This window comes from Triturus cristatus, chromosome 4_1 (genome assembly GCF_964204655.1).
Source record: "Triturus cristatus chromosome 4_1, aTriCri1.1, whole genome shotgun sequence".
NCBI lineage: Eukaryota > Metazoa > Chordata > Amphibia > Caudata > Salamandridae > Triturus > Triturus cristatus.
The window spans coordinates 742,614,973-742,628,291 of record NC_140585.1 but is presented as its reverse complement, the minus strand read 5'-3'; the positions used below and the strand labels follow the sequence as shown (position 1 = coordinate 742,628,291).

At 44.7% G+C, this 13,319-nt stretch overlaps 1 protein-coding gene across 1 annotated transcript in view; it reads right to left on the bottom strand.

Moving 5' to 3' along the window:
• LOC146855449 (stabilin-2-like) overlaps window positions 1-13,319 on the bottom strand; it is a 1,111,419-nt gene that overhangs the window by 952,678 nt on the left and 145,422 nt on the right. Inside the window, exons 5-8 of the mRNA XM_085653245.1 lie at window positions 13,025-13,094; window positions 8,882-8,977; window positions 4,765-4,884; window positions 602-801 (exon numbers count right to left, since the gene is read on the bottom strand). Coding sequence (XP_085509371.1) covers window positions 602-801; window positions 4,765-4,884; window positions 8,882-8,977; window positions 13,025-13,094 — 486 coding nt within the window. The remainder of the gene's footprint in view (window positions 1-601; window positions 802-4,764; window positions 4,885-8,881; window positions 8,978-13,024; window positions 13,095-13,319) is intronic.

Sequence of the window (13,319 nt, the reverse complement as noted above, 5' to 3'; positions counted from 1 at the left end):
AAATAAACTGGGAGGTTCTAAGTAAGATTCCTATATTGCTACCAGAATAGGAGCGAGAGAGAAATTTACACCCCGCTAAAACCTTTGAAAAGTATTATTTTTGAATATATTTACTATCTTTTATTATCATTTTATTTTAAGGGTAAGGGCGTGCTGTTTGAATGTGTCTGTGCCCTTTTCATGATTTCCTTTCTTCTCTATTACGTCTTTTACGTCTTTTGTCATTCTTTTGAAGTGTGGACGAGCATTGCAAAAGATTGAAACAGCAAAAACAGATTTATAGTTGCCATTTGGTCACCCAGCAGTCCACATAGAACATAACAACCTTTAGTTTCCAGTTTGAGAAAACACACTTACTGCACGGTTTCAATAAAGCCTGCAGTCAACATGTAACACAACACTAGACCCCCAAAAGTGGCATTATATCATGGGCATCACAAATGTATGGGTTGAGAATTCTTTAATTTGCTTCTGTCTTTCTGCTTCTTTAATCCTCTAAGCAAAGCATAGCATTGAGTAAACATATGTGGCGAACACGCGAATGTTAATTGTGAAAGTAAAACAATCTGAAATACACTGAAATAAAAGCAGTCCAATATACCTTTCCAGGGCTGTCGTATTTACAAACAGATGATTCCGTCGAGCAGTTTCCGAAGTTTTCTTGGCACGGATCAACAGGTAAACAAACAATGCCATCTCCTTTGTACCCCTGCCGGCAGGAACACTTATGTCGATTGGGTCCAAGGTAAGTGCACTCCCCTGCTTTAGGATCACACACATTATTTTGGCAAGGATTGATAGCTGTGGGGAAAAATAGAAACAGAAGTCTTGTAAAAACATGTTTAGCATAACCCTTCAAAGCAGGATGAATGGATTTGAAAAGGATTCATGTACACAAAGGCATTTTTGGGACTATGAGACTGGCACTGGTCTTACAGCTGGATGCAAGTTACTAGCATTGCTGGGAGAAGAAGGTGAGCATGTTTATGAGGTGGTGGAAAGTAGGCATGCCTTGAGTACAGCATGATCTAGAAGAGGTATTGTTAGAAATGGGATTTCTGATTGGCTAGGGCATGTGCCTAAGCCAGGCAGAAACCACCACTCTAGTCAGGGCAAGGGAGTAACACACTGAAGATGACCCCTGCTCACATCCTTGGTAGCTTGACATGAGCAGTCAGGCTTATCCCAGAGACAATGTGTAAAGCGTTTGTGCAACACACTCACACAGCAGCGACACACTAGGCACACCACAAAAGAAACTCCACACAAGGTTATATAAAAAATAGCCTTTGTATTATCTATAAAACACATTAGAACATAATCACATATATACACTGTGCCAAAAGGCACTTGTCATGACTTTACAGGGATTGCTTGAATCATTAGGCCAATCGGGCCACTGTCATAACAATACATCAGGCTGACCAGTAACTACTGGTAATATTACATTAAGTGTAACACCTCATGTGAAACATCAATAGTAATGCACCATAGTAAACACTTATCCGAGTGCACCCATCAATAAAATCACCATAGTGATGCGTGGGGTACAAACCTTGGCCATGTAACCCCAAAGCCTAGTCACATCAGGGCATAACATAAATCGTAATTCCCTGGGCCAATCAGGCCATTGTCATCACAGCACACGTAGGGCACTAAAGTGAACACCTTATGCACATGTTATCAGGACCACACAATCATGACACTGTACATGTGGTGCAAAAACCCTGGCAATGTATCACCATGTACATAATAACGTAAGGGCATGAATGTGAGGCCATTAGCGTGAGGCATATCCCATAAGAATTACCAGTATACACATTATAATAAGCCCAGACACCGGCGCTCCTATTAGGCACTCTGAGGTAATTTAGAAATGAGCCTCATCATCGGTGCAGCGGTAGCCCAAAGGCCAAGCAGCCCTCGCTACCCCTGCCCTCCTTTTACAGGGAGTGCGATGTCCTGCATATGCAGTGGGGGCCTCCATCGAGGAATCCCCCCATTCTGTTAATCATCTACCGTGCCCCTCAGGTAGGTGTCATGGCTAGGGGGCAAGGGCAGACCACATCCCACGGCGGGGCAACCCCTCAGGATACCACACAGGTAGCCAGAACAACTTTGCCGGTCCAGGACAGCTGCCCCCTGCCACGCGGGACAGCTGCTACCACAGACAAATGGAGCGGGCGGCCTCAGCTCCTCCTTTCACTGCCGCCGGAGTGAACAGGTAGATCGCAGGTGTCCTTACTCAAGCAGGCCCAATCTGCTCCAGAGAATCCTCGGGGGCACTCGTGGTCACTGGATCCAGCTCCCAGAGTGGCGACCGCTTCTCCGGAGACTCCACAGCTGCGGCAAACTCCGGGAGGAGCCCTTGTGTTCCCCGAGATGGGTGTGGCTATCCTCTGATACGGCCTGTCACCAGGCAACCTCTCTCCAACCTGGGGGTACGTCAGGAGACGCCGATGTGGCTCTGTCCCTGCGGGCTTCTCGCCCCGAGCGGGCACACACGCTGTAAGTTAGGGATGGGCAGAACTTCTATCTTACAGCTCCTCCCTCTGGTAGCAACTTCCAGCTCCCGCTCCGCGCTTCAGCGGCACACACAAGGCACGAGCAGCGCTGCACACGCTAGCTCCAAGACTTCCTGCCTCAGCTCTCCTCATGCGCTTCCAGGTATGAGCAGCCCACTCCTTGCGCTCTTCTCAGTGCTCACCACACGCTGTAATGGACTGGAAAGTGCAAAGTCCCAAGTGCTCACCACAAACTGAGTTAAACCACCAAGGGCAAGCCACACAGTCATGGGAGACCAGAGGGGCACACCAGAAAAGTGTCCCCAGGGAGGCCAGTACAATGATTCCTTTAGACAGAGTGGTAGTCCCTCACCTAGCCAAAAAGGCAGAAGGACAACACTTTCTGCAGTCCAGCTCCATGGCGGTTCCTCCTGGTCTCTCGCAGTGTCTTCTGTTCCAAAGTTCACCAGACATGGGGTCACAGCCCCAGTATTTATAGTACCAAAAGTCTTTGTTTTTCCCCCTGGCACAGGGCTCTGAGCCCAGTCCACACCAGTTCTGGGGAGGTACTTTAAAATACCTTTTCAAGCGCACAACCACCTCCTTTGTTAGTATAAGCTCGGGGCCCAGACACACCACAGGGGGGCGGAGCCATCATTTTGGAAGGCAGGACCAGCCTTATTCAGGTGAGGGTGCTATTCCTCCCACCACTCCAAATGCAGACCAGGCCTATTCAGCCTAGCGCTGATTCAACCAGACTCTCTGGAGCCACTGCACCTCCCCAGCACCTGTCACTCCAAGGCCAGACAGTCAATACACAACAGGCAGGCACAAAGCACATAGCACACAGAAATGCCAATTTCTAAAATAGTAATAATAAATCTGCTTTCACCAATACGCAGCATTTATCACCACTATTCCAAACATACCAAACTTGATCTCTTATGCCAGGAGTTACTACTGAAACATATATCAGGGAATCCCCAATGCATCCCTATGAGAGGGCAGCCTCACAGCAGTGAGAAATCAAATAGGATGTTTGTCACTACCAGGACATGCCACACAGTTACGGCACATGTCCTACCTTTGACCTACACTGCACCCTGCCCATAGGGCTGGCTAGGACCTACCTCAGGGGTGACTGATATTTAGTAAAAGGGGAGTCACAGATGTGGCAACCACTTTGTGTGCCATGTCACAGTGGCAGTAACTGCGAGTGCGGGCCCTGCAGTGGCAGAGGCCTGAGACAGGTTTGAAAGACTACTTTGGTGGGTGGCGCAACAGCGCTGCAAGCCCACAAGTAGCATTTCATTTACTGGCTCTGGGTATATGTGATACCACGGTGCAAGGGACTGATAGGTAAATTAAATATGCCAAACAGGTGCAGACCAATCTTACCAAGTTTACCATAGAGAGCACATGCACTTTAGCACTAATCAGCAGTGATAAAGTGCCCAGAGTCCTAAAACCACCAACAGCAAGTCAGAAAAAATACACGAGTAAGGGAAAAAGATCTGGGATGGCCCTGCAAAAAAGGCCAAGTCCAAAAGGTGTTCTTGGCGTGCAGTTGAGAACCAGCTCTGGACGGCACTCATGTACAATACTTCAACTTCGATGCATAGTGCTGGGGCTGGTACTCTTAGCTGAAGGGGCATGGTTGAGAGGAGACTGCAGTCGCTATCGGATTACATGGGCTGGATTCTCTGGCTCAGTTTTCTGGTCTGATTTATCCAGAAGGGAGGCTGAAGATCATCCCAGGCCACTTGGTCCATGAAATAAGTAATGAGAGATGTCTACTTTTTATCAGTAGTGAGCATCTCTGCTCAATCTTTGTTGAGGAACAGGTAGCCCGAGCTGACCACTGCATGCATTGCCTAGAATGTAGAGTTGAAGATTTCACTTTTGGAGTCATGGTTACTTGGAACTTTAAAGCATAGCTGGTTGCTGCGTCTTGTCCATACATACAACTATTAAGTCTATGGTCGTTGGGGTGGGAGCTGTTTAGGCTGAACGAAGAAAGTAGGGGTGACAGGGAAGGAGAGAACACTACATATATATGAAATAATGATATTTCACCTTGTCGATCAATAGAATGTGCGTTGTATTGTTTTAATTGTACAGTTGGACACAAACACATTGTTTAGGCGGTGACCCACTGAGTCAACTAGTTTTTTGGGCCGACATCCAAATACAGGTGCAACATTTATTAGCAAATACGCTCCTTCTGAGAAGAGAGTTTTGGTTTTGTCACACAGCTTACGTTCACATGATCTTCCGTCCCCCTTGTAGTTGGGCAGGCACTTGCACCCAGTTACTCCTGAGCTGTATTTTGTGCATCTGGCATTTTCTGGGCACTGCAGAGATCGACAAGCAGGTTTTGCTAGAACAAAGAAAGAGTGTGCAAAACAAAAAGTTAGAAGGGAGGTATACACTGAAGAGCAACTGCAAAGAACCCCTTAAATCTTCACCAGGACACCACAAGAGTAGTACATTGGTAAGCAGGAGCTGAATTACAGAAATGCTGTCTTCTCACATTGGTTAAGCCGTGTTACACACAGACTTCAGCGTTTTGGCCATTGGATAGCTCCTTCGAAGCAGTGATGCATACACGGCTGAGGACTTTATGGTGTTATTTATTATTAATTATGCATTTTTATATAGTGCGTACTTTACCCAGAGGTGTCAGAGTGCCTTACAATAGGGCAAAGTACATTACATAAGATACATTTTGCTGTATTGTTAATTTATCTGCCTATTATTCCGATGCCCTGAATGACCACTACATTGATGTGCAACCATTGATTCCAGCTTTACCATGCTACTCCCATAGGTGTAATGAGTGTCTGTTCCTGCAACTGTATCCTACATACCCTATAATGTGAAGTGCTCTGATACCCTCTAGGGTCTTGTTCGTGCTATACAAAACTTTAGAAATAAAATAAATAAAAATAAACATAGGGAATTCAGAGTAACATGGTAGTAGGTGACACTTCTTATATTTACTTCAGTTACTCGTGGTGAGAGATACAGATTGACAAGTTAAGTGTTCACTCAAGATTAAATATTAAGAAACGGTGGAGCGATTATGGTTGTACAACTGCATATTACGCATTTTCAAAATTGAGACAGAGGGTCGTAGCAGCTCTTGCGAGTGTCATGTAACAACCTGATAGGGGATCTGTGCTGCACATGAAGTTCCAGAGAAAGGCATTCGAGTGTAGAGAGAGAGCTATTGTGAAGTTCTCTGAATTGAAGAGAGTTTCTGAAGATAACAGCGATGCCTCCCCAACTTTACCCACCCTATCATTCCTGATAATGGAATAGTCAGGGAGGAGCAGAACGTCGAGACTGGTGTGAGAGGTGTCATTCTTCTAAAGTCCTTTCAAATACCACTTTCATACATGTAGCCTCTGCCTCTCCCTCTCTTATGCCTCCTAAGGATAAGTGGAGTTGTTCAGAGGAGGTTGGAGACTGGGGCTAAGAAAAATGAGCAGATGAAGCCCCCTCCCTCCTGCGTGCAGATATGTTTGTGTTAGCTATAGAAGACATGGAATAAAGGTAGCAGAGTGCTCTGGTGGCTCACAGCCACAGAGCATGACATTTTAGGGGGAAGTGTATGTCTCTTCTGCAATTTGCCAATCAAATAAAGCAATTTGGCAGAGCCAATGGTCAGAAGAGGTAGTGATGGTTTCACTGTTCCTTCTTTCACAGAGCATGCAATGTATTCATGTCTGTCATAGTCAGTCATGTGCACCCCCTGCACCAACATACATCACTATGTGTAAAGGGTATATGAAAGCTTGCAAGAGCCACAGGAGTTTTAAACCTCGCCTCACAGTAGTGGTCTGTTTCTCATTAAATGCCCTTCCATGTGGTTTAGGCTTATACCTCAGGAAGAGGCTCTTCAGTTACCGGTATGGCCCTGGGCAGTGAGGGATAATCATATAGTAATGATTTTGTTCCCATCATCAGGCCAAACAATGGCTCTAATGAAGATGCTGAACCTTGACCCATTCAACTCTGACATCTCGATGTGTGAATACATTTACATTTCATTATTATGAAACTCTATTGAAAAAGGTTCCATCACAAATAACTGATCACACCACTGAACATAGCTTTCTAGACTGCTGCCAACCCAGCATCAGTTAATTAACCTCCAGCTCTTGGAAGATGTTTATATTCTTAATGAAGGTAAGTTTACTTATTAGCAGATCTTGACCTCTCAGCTACTTTTGATAACATTTGTATGTGACACTTCTGACTTCTATGTTGTCTCATCAGAAAACAGCAGGACATTGACTTCTTCTGCTCCATCTTGCATTGGATACTATCTCCCACACTTTTCATCTTTATATGAAATTACTTGGATACATGTTATGATATAATGGCAAGGACATTCGTTAATTTACTCATTACTCCAATCTTTGTATGTGTGGAGGTCTAACCTGCTCACCCTGTGTTTGCTAAACTCCCTCCAAGGTGCTCACCGTAATCAAATGCATACGCTACTTCCCGAAATAGAAGATGGCAACAACTAAATTCCTCTGCTTCGATTCTAGTGACTCACCTTTACCTGTCCATTGATGGTTAATGCAGTTCTTCTCACCAATCTTTATTGGTTTATTTCACTTGAGAATTTACTTTTGAGTCTCACATCTCCTTGAAAACACACTTAGTAAAGTTATCCAAGATTCCCTGCTACCAACACACCTGCCCTTTGGGATCGAATATCTCACAGCCTCTGAGAATATCTGGTCAATGCTCCAGATCGAGTGCTCTCCCTCATCGATGGAGTGAGTGGTCTACCTTTGGCCTTCAAATAGCTTTCTTGACATCGAATGCTCGTTCAGTAATTGGATAAATAAATCTGGTCATCTACTCTTGCACTTGTTTAATTCTATTGGCAAACCTGGATTCTCTTCCAGTAGATGCCCATCTTGCTCTGCCACTCCTTTTCTTCTGAAAGAGACGACACTAACAACTCAACTCCTTGCCACATCTAAAATTAATGAAGCAAAGTTATAAATTTAACACTTATACTATGACGTCTTGTGATGGCCACATTTTATGATGCCATAGGTGGTCAAAGGCCATATAATGTTACATCATTTACAGAAGTAGTCTGGGGTCAGAGTGAGGTTCTTTCAGTTATCCTATTGATTTTGGTGAACTGATGCTTCAATACAAATGTACTTTTTAACACAGAAAGTAACAATACATCTATGTGAACTCTGGCGCTGTGGACAAAATATGAATCCTTAAGGACCTCATTTCACCCAGCAAGTAAATGTTTCATTGACAAGGACTGCTTATGGAATACAAATGTACATACTACTAAAAGAAACACTTTCTAAGTCTGTAGGTCTCGGCTGTGAAACCTATTGCCTTTTGTCTTAGAAAGTCACTACAAATGTGCATGCATCAGTGGCGGGAATCTTTAGTGGGATTTTGTTAAGTAAGTATTACAAAATGCAATCAAACATAGCATCCATATGTATCTAGGGAGGCCATTTTTTAAAGCATCTTATAATATTTTAACAAACCCCTTTCAAAGATGGCAGCAATCTTTGAATGGGATTTGTTAAAAATAAATCCAAAGCCAATGAAGATGCAATGCATACATGCAGGTGGCCAATTTCGAATGGTCAAATTATTTTTTAAGACAGCTACCCACCGATAGCACAGTGGGTAGTGAAAGATGAGGAATGGGGATAGAGAGATATAAATTATGGGGATGAATGAAAGCTGTATGGGGTAACAAGAAGGAAAAGTGGAGCAGGTAGAAAGAGGGAGACAAAATAGTCGCTCACATGCACAGCAATGTCAGGTCTGACTTCAGCAGTGGAACAAAACAACCTATCAAACCACCTTGAGAGAGAAATGCTCCTGGGTGCGAAAAACATTGAGATAGAGCGAAAAGCCATCTACTCGGAAGCACAGAAATGAAATAGAGAACAGATCCATCCAATCTTAAGCAAGAGGCTGTCTGTATCCAAGACCTAAAAAGGCCTGCTGTTGGCAAAGAGTTACATTTTTACATTGTCTCAAATATATATTTTCATTAGTGTGTTCATATAATCCTTTTATAGTTAGCAATTGTATTTCTCTTTTTACCGTTGTTGGTTTTCAATGTAGTGCCCTGAAGGGGTCTCGGGGAACTGTCAGCGCTTAAAAAAATCAATAAACAAGGTGGTGGGTGAAATACGGTTCTTACTATATTACTTTTCTGCTTTTTCTAGATCTGTATGATGAATATCGGTCTCTCCCAGATAGTAAGAAGGAGTAATAGAAACGATTAGAATTGTGTGTTTCATACATCTGGTTAGAATGCCTGCTTCCCTTACATTTATACTCGGTTTCCATTGGGTACTTACGATCATCACATTTAGGGCCACTGTATCCAGAGAAACAGTCACAAGCCCCATCTCCATCTAAGCCATTGTTACATGTTCCATGGACGCAGTCACAAACTGAAAACAGAAGAGATTTTTTTGTAAAGCATCATATTAGAATACTTGTTCATTTCTGCTAATTCTTTGGCCCCAATACCTTATAATTCCTTGTGACGTGAGGGTAAATTCACACAATTGCATTTTTTGATGATCCACAGAATGCTGAAATGTGCTTTGGGGATTATTATCATTGTATTGGTCACCCAGGCCCATATTGCAGAAGCAGGTAAGCTGGGTACAAACATGGAAAATGTGCCTTGTCAGGGAGAATGAACTGCCCTCGGGGCAGCCGTGGACTCCACTGCCCCAGGACAGTGCATTCAAGAGAAATACGTAGCAGCTGTTTAAAAGCTGCTCCGTGTTTCCCTGTTGAGGCGTCAACCCGCCTGCACTTTTAAAAGGTATTACAGATCCACTTGCAGGTGGCAGGGCCGGACTGGGAACCAAAACCGGCCATGGCAATGTGCTCGGCTGGCCCCCCGGGGGTTTGGGGTGCGGCCGAGCTCTTTGCAGGGCCGGTTTCGACCGCTTTTGTTACAGAGGCCGATATTGCAGCTATGCTGCAAAAACATCCCTGTAACAAAAACGGCTCCCCAGGGGCCCAAAACCGGCCCCCACTATGGCGGCCCACCGGGGAAATGCCCGGTGCACGCTACGGCCAGTCCGGCCCTGGCAGGAGGGTACATTAAGTGACTGCACCCGCCTGCAAGGGCATGTCTGTGGAGTCCATAAAACCCCCCTTTCATCCCTTTAGAGGGCTGCATTTAGAAGGCGCACTGAAAGTGTGCCACCTTTTTGTGGCTCACTTTCAGTACACCTTCTAAAGGCATGTTTGCCTCTGCGCCTATGTCGGTGATACGGCGCAGAGGCAAAGTGATTCCCTCATTTGCATGGGGCTATGCCCCCATGCAAATGAGGTAACACCCTCTAATTATTGCACTGGTGCTGTATGTGTGCCAGCTCTATCTGCATTACAAAAGGAGCAGCACAGGCATCTGCAGCCCCTTCTGTAATACCAAAGTGCCACGGGCTCACATAAAGCGAGGGGAAACACCTGTTGCACCCCAAGGGCACTTGTGTAATATGGCCCCTGGTTTTCACCTGTCTGAGATTAATTCAAGCAGAACTAAGTGCAATTACCTAAGTGCTTTGGGTTGCCTAGGGCAGGACTGGCCGTAGCGGGCACCGGGCATTTCCCCGGTGGGCCGCCAGGGTTGGGCCCCTGGGGGCAGATTTTGTTACAGGGCCGCTGTAACAAAATCGGCCCAAACCGTCCCTGACAAACAGCTCCGCCGCACCCCCAACTTCTGGGGCGGGGGGGGTCGGCCGAGCACTTTGCCACGGCCGGTTTTGGTTCCAAGTCCGGCCCTGGGGTTGCCTAACCTTGGAACCTATTTTCAATGTGCTATAATAATAAAGCTGTCTGCACCTCACTCATGAGGCCCAAATATTCAAAACCAGTCTTGCATTGTTTCTTATCCAATTAGGAGGGGACCTGACAAGGCATTTTGGGCTGGACTGTTCCAACTGCAGCAAGAGTGTGATTCAGTATTGGCACAGTGGGTACAATTATATGTACTTGCTGAGAGAAATTCAAGCGTAAGATCCATCACTTTTTGTTTTCATCCGTTGAATCAAACAACCATGATATGTGGTCTAAGGAATCCTAACAGAAGTGGCAGAGGAGACACCTCTGGAAAAAGGCAGTGTAAAGTTAGGCCCGGAGGAAGTTTTTATTACGCAAAGTAATTCACATAATTTTAGGAATTTCACATTATGCTTATTATGAGTAATTCATGAAATGACACCACTAAATCACGTTGTGTATTTATGCAGTTTGTGGCAAAATTCTGGCACAGCAATAACATGAACAATGAGAACGCAAGTGGTTGTTGTTCTAGGCATTGGTGGTTTTTCCAGTACTTTTTTTGAAAACATTTATCCAAAATGGGTCCGAGGGCACATTTCGTGCTAAAATATTGTGCTAAATGACAGATTGGCATCACGTGTAATTACATACAAATTTGTCTAAGTACTCAAACGCAAAATACGTGAATTTCACATACCCTTATTTACAACCAGCTATAGTATGTGCTCTGAGACATCACCCGATATCACCAGAGGAGTATCAATGTAGCAACCCATAAGAATCGGAATTATATAACCATCCATGCTATATGGTCTAAGGAGTCCCCTGAGAGTGGAAGGGAACAATGCAGAGGGACTGACATTAAACAACATACTTAGGGTAAAAACCTAACCCCAGGTTTTTGCGGACACGCTTTCCAGTCCTGAACCTTTCACCTAAAATTTATTGTTTTCAGGTTTCCTTGTTTCAATAATTCAATTGAAGTAAAACAGGACTGCAACACCCAGAATGCATGTGGCAGTTGCACAAAATTCCACAACTGGAGACAGTGTCTGCAATAACCTGGGGAAGGTAGCTGCCCTGAACACGCTATATGGTGTGATAAGTCCACTTAGGAGTGTCAATTGAACAATCCACAGGAACAGTAATTATACACCCACCCTATTATATTCTCTGAGGAGCCCACCCAGGAGGAGCAGGGAGCAACCCAATGAACAAGAGACCACAATTATCTGGATCTCTAGGGACTCCTGAGAGTGATTATAGCACAGCTATATGTGACGTGAAGGTACCAATAGAGAGGGCTTTAACCTGAGACTCTGAGAGAAATTAATTTAGGTTATACAACAAGCAACGGATGGGCAAGAGTTTGGTTGAAGGAAAGGTCAAGGAGAGAGAAGACCAGTGCATGGGTTCAGGCACTTGGCCTTATTCAGGCCCTAGCAATCCCAGACAGGGAAGGCACCTGTGTGAGAAGCAAACACAAGGAGATGATGGACGGAGCGCTAAACCTTTTTAGCCACTCACCCCCAGTCACAGATCTGGGTTGATTCCACTTCACCACCTCAGTTCAGACCCCACCTGTGTCTGAAAAGTTTCATCGCTCCGTCCATCATCTCCTTGTGTTTGCTTTGTTTGCCCTAAGTTAGCTAGACATGCCCAGACGTGGGTCCTTTGCTCACTTTGCCATTGGATTCAAGCTAGCCTCTCTGATGAAGGGTGTTACCCTGAAATCGGTCCCAGGATGCTTTTTGCCAGTTCAGGGAGGACCGGGCTTGGCAGTTCGGGCTGGACTGGTCCCATGAGGCACAGGGTCAAGACTAATTTGCATATAGCTGGGTCTGAACTGAGGTGGCGAAGTGAGCTAAAGAACGAAGATGGATTCAACCCAGATCTGTGACTGGGGGTGAGTGTCTGAAAGGTTTAATCGCTCTGTACATCATCTCCTTGTGTTTGACCTGTGTAAGAAGGCCTTAACACCTCCAATATTTATCTGGACATCCAACTGGCTGCCCTGTGAGGACAGACTCAGAGGTTAGATAAATCGCGAGAAGGATAAACGTTCAAGAAGAGGAACTCCGTCAGATGAGCCTGAGAGCCAATGGGATCGCCTGAGCCCAATGATTCAGTGGAGAAGGTGAGATGAGAAGAGGCAACAGGGCAGCAACATGCAAAGAAAAAAAGGGATACTCAATTCTGTGCTATACAATACTATACAAAAAAAGACCAAAGCACGGCCAACAGAAACTTTTTCTATTCTGGCGAAAATGCGTTACAATATAGATCCTCAGTATTACATTACACTTGTATGAGAAACACAAAAGAGTGTGAAATGTGTTGATGGGGTGAGAGAAACTAAAATGTTTGTGAGTGTAAGTATGTTAGATCGACTGAAAAAGGGATGAACGTGTGAAAGAGAAACTGATTCATCAAGTGTTCCTGAAAGGTACAGCTTTAAGAATGGCTTGGGAGGCAGCTATTAGGCATTTTTTGGATATATTATATTAGTAATAAACTGTTATTCTGCTCTTCTCTAATTTCGACAGACAATGCCATCATGTGGCAGCTGTCATAAATGCTGGTGTTGACAACTAAGTGCTGGTGCCAAGCACTGGAAACCACCTGTTCAAATTAAGCACTGGTGCTAATAAATGTACAAATGTTTAAACACAAAAAGAAAAAAAATTGAAACCTACCTGAACGACAGTTTTCTCCATATAAATTGTCCCCAGAGCACATTTCACATGCGGTCCCGCCAAATCCTTCCTGCAGGAGGTAAATCTTGACATAAGTCTTCCAAATATTATGGACACACAACCTAAAAAGCATATTATGGTTTACCAGAGGATTTCAGACCCTTTATGCATATGGGTGGTGGGTTAGAGTAGAGTGTGGAGCTGTGTGAATAAAAGGATTCCCAAACAGTAGGTATGGTGTCAGGGCGAATAAATAAGGTCATTTGGTTTGCAGCTTCAGAGTGTAAACACACAA